The sequence below is a fragment of the Teleopsis dalmanni genome, chromosome X, assembly GCF_002237135.1.
Source record: "Teleopsis dalmanni isolate 2A chromosome X, ASM223713v2, whole genome shotgun sequence".
Classification (NCBI taxonomy): Eukaryota; Metazoa; Arthropoda; class Insecta; order Diptera; family Diopsidae; genus Teleopsis; species Teleopsis dalmanni.
Window position 1 is genome coordinate 65660365 of NC_051848.1, and position 13944 is coordinate 65674308.

General features: G+C 33.0%; 2 protein-coding genes across 2 annotated transcripts; one reads left to right on the forward strand and one right to left on the reverse strand.

Annotated features, from left to right (window-relative positions):
- Positions 1–3387: 3387 nt before the first annotated feature.
- Positions 3388–5414, reverse strand: LOC119688516 (putative mediator of RNA polymerase II transcription subunit 29). Its single transcript, XM_038103191.1, has 2 exons — positions 4581–5414; positions 3388–4041 (listed from the first exon to the last, which is right to left on the reverse strand). The coding sequence occupies exons 1-2, from the start codon at positions 5412–5414 to the stop codon at positions 3388–3390; spliced, it is 1488 nt and encodes a 495-aa protein (XP_037959119.1).
- A 4803-nt stretch (positions 5415–10217) lies between these two features.
- On the forward strand, positions 10218–11807 carry LOC119689682 (39S ribosomal protein L16, mitochondrial-like). The gene is made up of 3 exons (XM_038104565.1): positions 10218–10521; positions 10575–10643; positions 10699–11807. Exons 1-3 carry the CDS (start codon positions 10482–10484, stop codon positions 11313–11315), a joined length of 726 nt encoding a protein of 241 aa, XP_037960493.1. The 5' UTR covers positions 10218–10481; the 3' UTR covers positions 11316–11807.
- Positions 11808–13944: the final 2137 nt, after the last annotated feature.

The window sequence follows — 13944 nt, forward strand, 5'->3', positions numbered from 1 at the left end:
ACTTAGCTGTTGTTGTAGTTGACCCTTAAATTCAGGCTTGTGTGCTTCTTCTTTTGTTTCTTCCTCTTCTAAACGTAATTTCTTATTATTCACTGTTGTTGACTCTTGGTGTTGGTATTGTGGTTGTTGTTGTGGAGAGATTGTTGCACCGCGGTAATGAAATTATAACAATCGTTGTTCAATACTTGATGTGTAAGTTTTATATGATTTTTATTTAATTTGTAATAAATAATTTCACTAAATTTTAATTTAATTTTTTTTTTTTTATTTTTTGATCAAATTTTTGTTATTTACATAATAAACTTTAAAAAATGTAAATTATTTTTGTTGAGTTCTTACAAACAAATATAAAAATATTTTATTTTCATGTAAATATTTGTTTTTTTTTTTTTAATTTTATTTACATATGTTTAGTTAGCATTTATTTTTTCTTTTAATAGTTTCATGACAAGTGTACGCACGCTTTTTACATTGAATTTTCAAATTCCAAACTGAAAAGTATCTTCCGCACCGAACTGACATTCGAACCTCAACACACAACGCGTGTCTTGCTACTTTGTTGATGCCACTTAATATTTTAATGAATCTATATCACATAATTATTAATTATGATAATTTATAGCTTTCAATTTCAGATATTCATTCTCTGATATTTTTCTACTGCTGTAGTTATTTTGTGATATTTAGTTTGCTTTTTTTTTCTTGTTTTTATTTATTTTTAATTTTAAATATTCACTTTAATATATTCACTCATAATAGCTAACTTTAATATTCACTATTAGCTAATATATTTCAATATATCGTACAAAACTTTTTTTTTTTTTTTTTTTAAACTGCCCGCGGAAATCGACCGTCACCTTTCAAAATACTTTTTCAAGAAGGCCGCTAGCAAACACTCTTTCTTTTTATATCTATCATCTTTCCGTAATTTCACCCGTTGTAAACTCATCCCGTACACTTTTGGAGATCGTTCATTGCACCTTCAGTTAATATTGTTTTTTTTTTTCTTTTGTACATTCCGAACGCCCCACCTGCATTACCTGCTTTTTTCCTTTTATAACTTATTCTAATACTTCCATTGTGCATTGCTCTGGCAGCATTGATCTTTACAACTCCTAAAGCTTTTGCTGTCACTTTGATCAAAAGAAACCAAAACAAAAAATGTATCAAAGCTTTTACATATTTCTTTATTTTGATTGTGCGAGCAATCCACATTTCTAATTTTTAGTGATTGAAGATTAGTGAATAATTTATATATATATAAAAAAAACAAACAAAGTAATTATATATATATAAAAAATTATATTCTAATATAAAAAATTCATTACGCTAATGTAACGACCTTTTTTCGTTCGTTACGTTTTGCTGGAGTAGCAAAGCGGTTGTCCAGGTTCGTTATAATAGAATTTATATCTTCGGGACTGAATTTTTTTTTAGGAACCAAAATAAAAGCGTATTTTTATAATAATTTACCAATTTTATTTATTCCAATATATATAAAAAAAAACAATGGTTATAAACATTTAAGAAAAAAATAGTAATTCTTGGTAACTACGACGTTCGCTTCTGATGTTTGTGTCTTCAGGGTAAATATAGGCGTGATTTTATGGAATCGTCGTACAGGCTTCCGTGGTTGACTCTGACGTTGAGGAGGTTCCTGACAGGACCGCGTTCTCTCCTGGGTTCCTTCTCTCCTTGCGGATGTTTTGTGTCAAGCAATTTGTCTGTGGGCTGAATGATCAAAATAATAATTAACGGAAAAGAGAAAATTAAATGAAATCAGTTTCCTACTTTGATCGAATTGACCAGTTAGACTGAAGTAGCCTGTAATCTAGTTTTGATCGAATTGACCAGTTTCCTATTTTGATCGAATTGACCAGTTAGACTGAAGTAGCCTGTAATCTAGTTTTGATCGAATTGACCAGTTTCCTATTTTTGATCGAATTGACCAGTTAGACTGAAGTAGCCTGTAATCTAGTTTTGATCGAATTGACCAGTTTCCTATTTTTGATCGAATTGACCAGTTAGACCGAACTAACCTGTAATCTAGTTTTGATCGAATTGACCAGTTTCCTATTTTTGATCGAATTGACCAGTTAGACTGAAGTAGCCTGTAATCTAGTGTTGATCGAATTGACCCAGTTAGAACGAAGTAGGCTTAACAGGGCTGTAACATCGGTATAGGTGCTGATAACTATGGGCCTCGGGCTCTTTGTAATCACAGCATATCCGACCAGTTTCCTATTTTTGATCAAATTGACCAGTTAGACTGAAGTAGCCTGTAATCTAGTTTTGATCGAATTGACCAGTGAACTTGTAACTCGCTTGAGCTCCAAAAGACAAGTCCCCCGTTCTGTAAAATGCGCGTTCTTATATACCGAATTGACCGGAGCTTTTCGGTGTAGCGTACCGGTAAACTTCGTTGTTCGTGTTAACTTTTTGTGCTTTTCGTGTCTTTCTTGTGTATTTTGTGTATTGTCGTGTACTTCGTGTTATTTGCATTTTTGCGCACTTTTCTTCGCCTGACTTTTATGTTTGACATATTTCGCGTCTTTTTGATTTAATTCGGAAAGAGAATTAAAATTTAAAACCACCATAAAGTGTTAGTTTTCAATTTAATTCAATTAATTATAACTTCCATTATTTAATAAATAAAATAAAACCCCAACGATATATATATGTGCGTGATATTGTGGTAGGAGAATTAGTGCAAGTGTCTGATTGTAATTATTGTTTTGTATGGTAGTTTGTTTATGTTAAAAAAAACATATATGATTAATAATTGATATAGTGTTTATAATTTTGTGTTTTACTACATATAGTGGAAAAATAAACCAAACGAAGAATTTACGGCAGCAGTGGGTTTTTTACTGATGTGTTGTTTTTTTTTTCTATTGTAAAAATGTAAACAATGAGTGTTTGTTTTATTTCTTTAAATTCATGTTTATTCAATAAAGATATAAAGTGTGTTTTATTGTTTAATAATTGTTCAATGTATGATTATTTGTAATTCAAAATTCATGTTTTCAAGTTGTGTTTTGTTGGTTTGTTGTTATTAATTTTCTCTTTTTTTTTTTCTTCTTCTTCAGTTTTGTTTATTAGTCTTATCCGCGGCTTATTAACGCATGGATTGCAGGTAATGTTATTGTCTTACCATCTTGTTAAGTAATAAAATAAATTTTATTCTTTTCAGGTTACATGCTGATCTTGTAGGGGTGAGTTGGGTTCTTTATTTGAATAGTCCATGGTGATGGTGTTGTGTTTTAGGCTGACGGTCTGACGTCAGATTTACACAAGAATTTATGTATGGTTTGAAATTGCTTTATAGAAATTTCAGCCTTTACATTCTCTCCCCTCTTCGGAAGATTAAAATTTTGTTGTCGCATTTTATTTCACCCAAACCTTTATTACGCCTTTCCGACTGATTTTCACTTGGTACGCCTTGCCTTCGACGACACGCTGGAAATTAATTCTTTTACCTGCACCACGTTTTCTGCGGGCATCGCAAATAGCTTGGCTCACCTCTGGTGGATATTTGTCCACCAATTTTCTGACTGTATCTGCTACTGATGGTTGCGATTCGGCTGCATTCTTTAATAACTCACTGTATAACTCGTCAATCACGGGTGGTGGTGGCGATCGATTTTGTTCATCAACCACATCGTTCCATGTACACTGTAGTACATCCTGGTCATCATTATCTATTTTTACTGTTGTCGAGGCTGCTGGAGCACGTGTTGGATCTCGGTGTGATTGTGTGTCACTGTTGTTCTGGTGGGTTTTTTTACATCGCCACCCAATGGCTTTCGGCAACATTTTCCGGTCTGATGGTCTTATTGTTGGTTGTATTTGGACATCTTCCATGGTTTGCTCTTTCTTACCAGGTTGGTTTTTGCGTAGCTTGTTTTTATCTTGTTTGGCTGTTTGTTCCATGGCGATTGGTAAGTAAAGGCTGCGTGGTTTGTTCTTTACTAATTTTTTTAGTTGTTGCTGCACACGTGCGGCTGTGCGCTTAAACTTGGTTTCCAAATCATCTGCCATCTTTGATTTTTTTGATCGAACTTAGCTTATTAAAACACGCGTGGTCCTTATATACGGCTAACATCCTGATGATTTGCGCTTTTTGAACCTTTACAGCAGAGTAGCCTTTTTACTTTTTTCTTTGCTTATTATTTTGCACTCTACACCCTGAATATTTTTTTTTGTTAAATTAGCCAACTGACTGGAGACAGTTTGTTAATGGTGAAAGTCATTATTATCTTTATTACTTTAAATTATTATTGACTTATATTATTATGATTATATTATTATTATAATATTTTATTATTTTATATTTTATACGAAATGCAATAGATTTGTTTATTATATTTTTTTTTTTCAAGTGTGGGTTTTTTTTTTGTTTTTATTTTCCATAGTATATTCGGAGGTCAGCGATATGGGCTTTGATACGTATATTTCTCTTAGAATGAGGCACGATTTCTCTTTCGTTTCTTTGGACTCTTGAAAATTTTGTAGTAATCATCTTGGTTTTTGACATGATGATGGTCATCCTTTCGTTTAAATGTGCCTAGACGTCTCACGAGAGTTTCTGGTTTGTTTTCTTCGATAGGTGTAACATGTTGCGGAACTTGCTGTGGTTGTATTTCATGCGCTTGCACTTGATCTGGTATTACTCGGATTGGATGAAATACTTCTGGATTTTGTTTGATATATCTTGGACGTTGTTGTCGTTGTGCCTTTTGTATTTGAGTTTGTGATTCTTCACGATCTTGTGTGTATCGCTGTAGACTAAATACTTTCGGATTTTCTTCGATATGTTTTAAATTTCGCTGACGTTGTGCTTCTGGGATTTGGAACTCTTGTATCTCTTTGTTTGCTTTTGGATCATGCGATGGTGGTACAAGGCATTTACATGGCGCTTGCTCTTGTAAATTTTCTCGCAGTTTTACTGAATGCTTGTCTGGGTAAATCCGACATTGTGTGCTTTGTATTATACTTGGCTTGGATAGTGATGCTGTCTTTGAAGTTGCAATTTTATTTACTTCTGCTGTTGTTTGCTTATCTATCGACTGGTTATGTTGTTGGTTACTTTGCTGCTGGTTCCGGACAGGTGATACCGGGCCTAGACTATGGATATCTTCAACTAGTACTGGCGTCATGGATATGAGTCTCATTGTATTCTGTAATGGCATCGTTGGTTGATTATTTACAATACTATTTGTTGAACTATTACTGCTACTGTTATTACTGTTATTGCTGTCATTGGCTGCAACTGCTAGTGTTGAGGAATCATTAGAATTAGCTGTTTCATTCAAAATACTATTCAGATGATGTGATGGAGTTGAAGGAGTTTGTGGTTGTTGCTGTTGAGACGTAGATAGTGTCAATGGTGAGGAAACATGAGCTGGCGACATTGTTACTTGTGTAGAAGTCTGTTGTGGCTGAACTTGTGCCGTAATTCGAGTTTCGTTTACGTGGATTAGTCTTAAGTCCTTGCGGGGCCTAAATTTCGAGAGAACGGCTTCCCCACTGTTGGTCGTCCTCTTATCTCGTTTCCCGGATCTTCCTTGCAGCAGTCAAGGGTTCGTGTGTTCAGTTTTCCACAGATCCAACAAAAAAGAATTTTTGGATTTCGACAGATTCTTGCCATATGTCCCAATTTCCCACACCTTCGGCACGCATTTGGTGTGTCTTGGATTCTCTGCTCGAAAGATTGGACTAGGTGGTTTCTTTCCTCTCTTAGCCTTGGAGGTCCGGTTTTCTCTTGTTCTCCCCGTATAGCTTCGTAATCACCAGCCATGTCGATTAGTTCTCCCAATGTTTCGAAGTCTCGTCGTCGGATATAAAGCTAGTAGTCCGGATGTGCATTTCGATAAATTCGTTCTAGTTGAGCAGCGGCTCCTATATCTGCGTGTCGCATTAGAATTTGGATTGCTATAACATAGTCTTTGAATGTCTCCCGTGACCTCTGACGGCGGGCCCGGATTTCATCTTCTAACTTCTCAAAGTATCTTACCGGTAGAAAGAACTTGAGAAAGTCAGCTTTGAAAGCGGTCCATAATTTCCACTGGCTGTTATTACTTCTATACCAATTTAATGCTTTATCCTTCAAAAGTTCTGGCATGGTACGTGGTATTGTGTTAATGTTTAATCCATGGGCTTCCACCAACTCCTCGACTCGTTCGATGAACATCAGCGGGTCTTTGCCCCCGTCATATTTAACAGACCATTTCCGGACTTTTTCTATACTTTGTGTAACAGGTGGAATTGTTATTTGTACATCGTTATTTAGTTCTTGTGTGATCGGTATTGTTTTTGTATGTTTACGCGCAAGGTCCCATAGCATTTCTCTCCGGACCATGTCATAATCTTCTTCGTCGATGTATGCTGCTAGTCTTTTTCGTAATTCCTTCACGGATCCACTCGTTTCTAGTTGCATTTCGGACAAGTAGTGGATTAATTCATCCTTCCGTAAGTTGTACAACCAGGATTTGCTCGGCGTGGTGGGTCTTCGAAGTTCTTGGTCGCCAATGTCGACCCTTGTTTTATGCTCTATAGACATGATTGATTTCCTTTCGATAATCGAGTTTAATATTTACCAATGTGGTTTTGTCCTGGTATTTTTGCGATAAATGTTACAGTCCCTCTGAAACTCAGTCCCTGTGAAACTCAGTCCCATGAAACTCAGTCCCTCTGAAACTCAGTCCCTCTGAAACTCAGTCCCATGAAACTCAGTCCCTCTGAAACTCAGTCCCATGAAACTCAGTCCCTCTGAAACTCAGTCCCATGAAACTCAGTCCCTGCTCGGGCGCCAATTGTAACGACCTTTTATCGTTCGTTACGCTTTGCTGGAGTAGCAAAGCGGTTGTCCAGGTTCGTTATAATAGAATTTATATCTTCGGGACTGAATTTCTTTAGGAACCAAAATAAAAGCGTATTTTTATAATAATTTACCAATTTTATTTATTCCGATATATAAAAAAAACAATGGTTATAGACATTTAAGGAAGAAAATAGTAATTCTTGATAACTCCGACGTTCGCTTCTGATGTTTGTGTCTTCAGGGTAAATATAGGCGTGATTTTATGGAATCGTTGTACAGGCTTCCGTGGTTGCTTCTGACGTTGAGGAGGTACCTGACAGGACCGCGTTCTCTCCTGGGTTCCTTCTCTTCTTGCGGATGTTTTGTGTCAAGCAATTTGTCTGTGGGCTGAATGATCAAAATAATAATTAACGGAAAAGAGAAAATTAAATGAAATCAGTTTCCTACTTTGATCGAATTGACCAGTTAGACTGAAGTAGCCTGTAATCTAGTTTTGATCGAATTGACCAGTTTCCTATTTTGATCGAATTGACCAGTTAGACTGAAGTAGCCTGTAATCTAGTTTTGATCGAATTGACCAGTTTCCTATTTTTGATCGAATTGACCAGTTAGACTGAAGTAGCCTGTAATCTAGTTTTGATCGAATTGACCAGTTTCCTATTTTTGATCGAATTGACCAGTTAGACTGAAGTAGCCTGTAATCTAGTTTTGATCGAATTGACCAGTTTCCTATTTTTGATCGAATTGACCAGTTAGACTGAAGTAACCTGTAATCTAGTTTTGATCGAATTGACCAGTTTCCTATTTTTGATCGAATTGACCAGTTAGACTGAAGTAGCCTGTAATCTAGTTTTGATCGAATTGACCAGTTTCCTATTTTTGATCGAATTGACCAGTTAGACTGAAGTAGCCTGTAATCTAGTTTTGATCGAATTGACCAGTGAACTTGTAACTCGCTTGAGCTCCAAAAGACAAGTCCCCCGTTCTGTAAAATGCGCGTTCTTATATACCGAATTGACCGGAGCTTTTCGGTGTAGCGTACCGGTAAACTTCGTTGTTCGTGTTGACTTTTGTGCTTTTCGTGTCTTTCTTGTGTATTTTGTGTATTGTCGTGTACTTCGTGTTATTTGCATTTTTGCGCACTTTTCTTCGCCTGACTTTTATGTTTGACATATTTCGCGTCTTTTGATTTATTTCGGAAAGAGAATTAAAATTTAAAACCACCATAAAGTGTTAGTTTTCAATTTAATTCAATTAATTATAACTTCCATTATTTAATAAATAAAATAAAACCCCAACGATATATATATGTGCGTGATATTGTGGTAGGAGAATTAGTGCAAGTGTCTGATTGTAATTATTGTTTTGTATGGTAGTTTGTTTATGTTAAAAAAAACATATATGATTAATAATTGATATAGTGTTTATAATTTTGTGTTTTACTACATATAGTGGAAAAATAAACCAAACGAAGAATTTACGGCAGCAGTGGGTTTTTTACTGATGTGTTGTTTTTTTTTTTCTATTGTAAAAATGTAAACAATGAGTGTTTGTTTTATTTCTTTAAATTCATGTTTATTCAATAAAGATATAAAGTGTGTTTTATTGTTTAATAATTGTTCAATGTATGATTATTTGTAATTCAAAATTCATGTTTTCAAGTTGTGTTTTGTTGGTTTGTTGTTATTAATTTTCTCTTTTTTTTTTCTTCTTCTTCAGTTTTGTTTATTAGTCTTATCCGCGGCTTATTAACGCATGGATTGCAGGTAATGTTATTGTCTTACCATCTTGTTAAGTAATAAAATAAATTTTATTCTTTTCAGGTTACATGCTGATCTTGTAGGGGTGAGTTGGGTTCTTTATTTGAATAGTCCATGGTGATGGTGTTGTGTTTTTGGCTGACGGTCTGACGTCAGATTTACACAAGAATTTATGTATGGTTTGAAATTGCTTTATAGAAATTTCAGCCTTTACACAATTATGCATTATTTTGTATATCTTAACATTTCTCATCTTTACTTTTTTAAAAACATGTGTTTAAAAAGAAATAATAATTTTCATGTTTGATGAAAATGTGTGCCATTGCTCACAAACAGCGATTGAAAACACATGTCAACGTTACAGCATCCAGTCTTCTCCAGGTGGTTGCAATATCTAGACGGCTAAAAAGGAAAACAGTGGCAGACTTAATAGACAGCGAGTAGCAAAATAGCTTCTTTTTTTTTTTACATTAAATATTCAAATAAAATTGCTTATTAGTACTTTTTTTTTGTTATTTGTACTAGGTGCAATATTAAAACGATTTTTGTCTTTAATTGAAGAATCGTTAATAATAAAAAAAAAAAAAAAAAAAAATGTTTGATTAAATTTCCTGGGATGAAGACAAAATCAATCTCTCTGATTTATGTTGCAATGGAAAGTGTGCTTTATTTCCTTTAAAGGTTTTAGTGTGCATTTGGATCTTCATTATAGTTTTTTATAAATTAATCTTTTTATATAAGAAAATCGCTTTTTCTATTCAAATTTTCATTAATTTATTTATTCGCAATACTTGCGTAAAAAAATACAAACATCATATTTATACTTGAAACTTAGATGGCGCTGGGATGCCTGCCTTGAGCTTGCTCTGCATTTGTCGCAGTGAGGGTGGAGGTTTTTTTCAAATAATTGGATTTTTGGTAAAAAATTGACAATTTTTAAAAAATAATAGAGAAAAAACTGTGCATACGATTTTTATGATTTTAAGTTTTTTGGAAAGTAAATTTTATTGTCTTTAAAGAAAATTTAATTTTGTTTCGGTCCCCTTTTTGCATGCGAAGATATACTGATTACAGTAAAGTAAGCTAAAAAAAATGCTATTTTTTAACAATTTTTTATGATAAAATTAAAATATTTAATTGAGGTTTTAAAATTGTGTTTTGTGGTGTATTTCTGAACATTTTGCATTTTAAGTTTTTTGATTCGGATGATATTTAAGCAGTTTCGATATCGAACTTTAATGCAATTTTGCACAAAATCTGTGCATACGATGCTTTTATTGCTTTATTGGAAAGCTTGTTTTATTGCCTTTCAGATGAGTATCCGTGCAAGTCGGTCCCGTTTGTGGTTGTTTTTTAATAATTTTTTAAGTAAAATAAGTCAGTTTTTTCAAAAACTTTGATTTTTTTATTTTTTGAATATCTCAGTTATTACGCAACATACAGATATGGGGTGTATACCAAATGAAAGATAATTGAATTTTCTATCTAAATCATATTTCAAACTTGGTGAAAAAGCTTAAATTTGGCTAAATTTTACAAATTGATAAACTTAGAAAAATTTCGTGTTCCAATTCCGGCTTGGTCCCCTCAGCGTCGTTGCTATCTAGGCTCAGGTAAAATTTATAGGTTTGAAATTAAATACATAGGCATATTGAATTTTGTCTATGAAAAAAGGTTTTTATGTCCGTAAAAAATTAATAAGATGTTTAAAAATCTTGTCAAAATCTACCGAGTGTAGAAGCACGGTAAAATTTATATATCAATGCAACAAATCAAAATTCAAGAATGAAGTATAATACCCTTTTACGCTTATTTTGGTTTAACCTCCGTTCACTAAATAGTATTCTTTGGTTGCTATCTTCACAATATTTAGTCTTTGGTCTAAAGAACATATTATAATGTTGAATAAAATATCAATAACAAATAGTGTGATAAAAAGTGAGACCTTGTACATTACGACAAATTATTTAATAATTGTGCTTTTATTTTAGAATTTTTAGGCCTTCCTTGCATACATTCAGTTGGTCTTAAATATATTTCACCTCCTATAAAATATGAAAGTAATTTAAAATTGCCTAATGTATTGCATTGTATAGCTAACGTGTGTTATTTCAGGCAAAGAAAAAGTTGAACGACCAAAATTGCGTATTATGGAAAAAGTTCCACAATATCCACCGAATTTACGAGCTCCTAAAATGCAAAAGAAGTTAAATCACATGCGTGGGCCAGAAAAAGTTCATAACAAATTACTTCACCAACAATATGGAATTATTGCCACAGGTGGCGGTCGCTTGCGTTCTGGTCATTTCGAAATGCTGCGCTTAACAATCGGACGAAAAATGAATGTTAACCGCATGTTTGCAGTTTGGCGTGTTCCAGCACCTTGGCAACCCGTTACTAAAAAAGGCCAGGGGCAAAGAATGGGTGGTGGTAAAGGCTCTGTCGATCATTACGTTACACCTGTGAAAAGTGGTCGCGTGATATTAGAAATAGGAGGTCAGTGTGAAATGGCCGAAGTCAAACCTTTTCTACAACAGGTAGCAAATCAGCTACCATTTAAAGCAATGGTTGTTTCATGGGATATGATTGAAAAATCGCGTGCTGAAACTGCAAGACGTGACTGCACTCATATAAAGGATTTTTCGTTAAAATATGTGATTCAAAATAATCTTAATGGCTGCCATAAGTGGTTATCACCAGTCGATTATAAATGGTTCGGAAAATACGCGTGAGATCTTCAGAATTACGTTTAAAAATTAATGGTTAACAGCCTTTTGACATTTAAATTTCTTAAGATTGCTTTATATCACACTCAGTGCGATTTCAGTCATAACTTAAGTCTTAATGCATAAGTTACCAAATTTTATGACTGATTATAGTCTTACAAAATATATATTTTATCTTTTCAAATCCAAATGCTTTTAAGTTTAAATAAAAATAACAGAAAACTTGAAAATATATGTCTATTTACATTAGGTGATAATAAGTCATATTGTTTTATACACCTTTTCCCCATTATTTGTATAATAACCATTTTTTTTGTTGACGCAACAAATTACAAACTAATATTAAATGTACAGATACAGTAAACAAATTTTTTTTATTGAATGATAAAAATTATGTAATAAATTTGCGCAGAATTGGGGTTATAAACCAGTTAAATTGGCATCAAAACTACTTTATTACAATATAAACAAATTTTATAAAAATGTAACGGCACAAATTCACCAAAAAATGAAAAAAAATTAATTTCCAAAGTTTCGCAATGAGTTGTCAGTTCAATGGAACTGCCTTTTTTTCATCAATTCTATTAAGCATACTCTAAAACGATAGGGAAAATATTTAAAATTCTGCGCCAAAAACCACAGATTTGCAGTCATGTTATACTGAAAGACAAATAAAAAATTGTTGTTTTGTAAACTAAATTAAATGAAAATTTAAAAATTGAGTAATAGAGAGAATTGCCAACAATTTGGTGACGGTTACGAAACTGTCTGTGCATGTCACCTGGAGGTCGAATCTTAAATTTCTTTTCTGTATCTCCACCAAGGAATATTATTGAAAGACTATTAATTCTCTATAGTCGTTTCTAACAATTTTCTTAGTCAATTCAGTTCGGTAAAATTCCAGCAGCTTGTCAATTTCTGAAGCATTCAGGTAAGATAATCTTTCTGTAGGATACTGTACTTTTTTAGGATCGATATTTGTCCAGTTTTCTTGTAACCTTTTGAATAATGGAATGTTAGGATTGTTGGTAACTTGACTAATTTTAGTATCAAACACGCCTTTCAATATCAATTCGTAGATGTGATGGTGGCAAGCAAAAATAAGCATATCTCGATTAAATTTTTGTTCGAGAAGCGCACAAGCACCATTAATAGGACCAGTATTTGAACCAGTAGTATCACAACAAAGGATTTGCACTTTATATTCGAGATTCCAGTCAGTAACCGCATTCCAAACTGCCTGTGCCTGATCACTACCTGTACAGTTATCTAATTTTGGCACCGCAATAAGTAGTTCTTTATCACCATACGAAATAACAATCGGGAGACGTTCTTCTCCACATATGCGCATATCTAAAGCCGGCAACAGTTTGCCACCCCAATGGAGAGTTACAGTAACTGGTACTACGCTGTTTTCGTTTTCCTGTGCGAATTCTTTGAATGGAGGTGTTACATTCATCGTAGTTGACGTTGGCTAATGAAATGTCAAACACAATATAATATGTAAAACATGTAATATTAAATAAATAGTTAAGTATGTGAATGAAAGGTGAAGTATTCACATGTGTAATTTACTACTCTAAAAAATTGGCGACGAGAATAAGAAGAAAAACTAGTTAAATTGAAGAAACGAAACGGTGTTAATGACTGGTGATAATTACAGTGAAAGTGTCTCATTTTCAACATTAAATATGGCCGCAGCGTTCAATTTTGAGGCTTTTAATCCGGAAGTAATGACTTAGAACCGGTGGGTGAAACGGTTGGAGATTGCATTAGAACTGTTTTATTATGTTTACATTACGAACTTTAGTAAACGAACTTTGCTAAAGTTGATTCAGCATTTACATTATCGTTTCGGGTTTTCATTTTGACAGTTGCTGTTTTTGTTATCTTTTGTTTACATTTGATTTGTTTACATATTGATACTTGTGAATATTGTGTTTTACTATATATTATGACGAAAATTATGAATCAAAATATAATTACATTGTTCTGCAGTGAATCTGCACAACAAAATAAAATTCTCAATAATGATTAAATTACGTACAAATAAAACGTCGTAAAATAATTGCCAAAATATTGCAATTAATAGCGGCAAAAAAATATAGAACATTTTACAATTTCTTAGTCTAAGAAAAATTGCATATAATTAACAGAATTAAACAAACCCAGCATATAACAATTAACAATTTTGTTAAAAACTGGTATGAAGGTTTAAAATATCAAAAATGAATTTGTAAATTATTAAAGACTTTCATTAAAAATCAATTTCATTCAGAACTATTCATCACATTTTTTTATTTTGGTAATCCGAATTCGAGATTAAACACTGTAGTAATAAAAGAAAATTATTTTAATAACAAAAGTTTCTATAAATGTAATTGTTGTTATATTTCCTTTTTTGTATGCAACTTTCTTTATATAGGTATAGAAAGTTTCTTTCTACTGAACACTTATTAAATATCAACTTATTGTAATGTTATGTTTATCTATTTAAAGTCTGTTTTATAGAAAACAATAAAATAATTAATAAAGAAATTCCCCTTAATGAGTATGTTTGATAAATAATTTTTTTTAATTAGTTTAAACAAATATATAGGCTTTTGTATAAACTGAATATTCAAAGATGTATTCA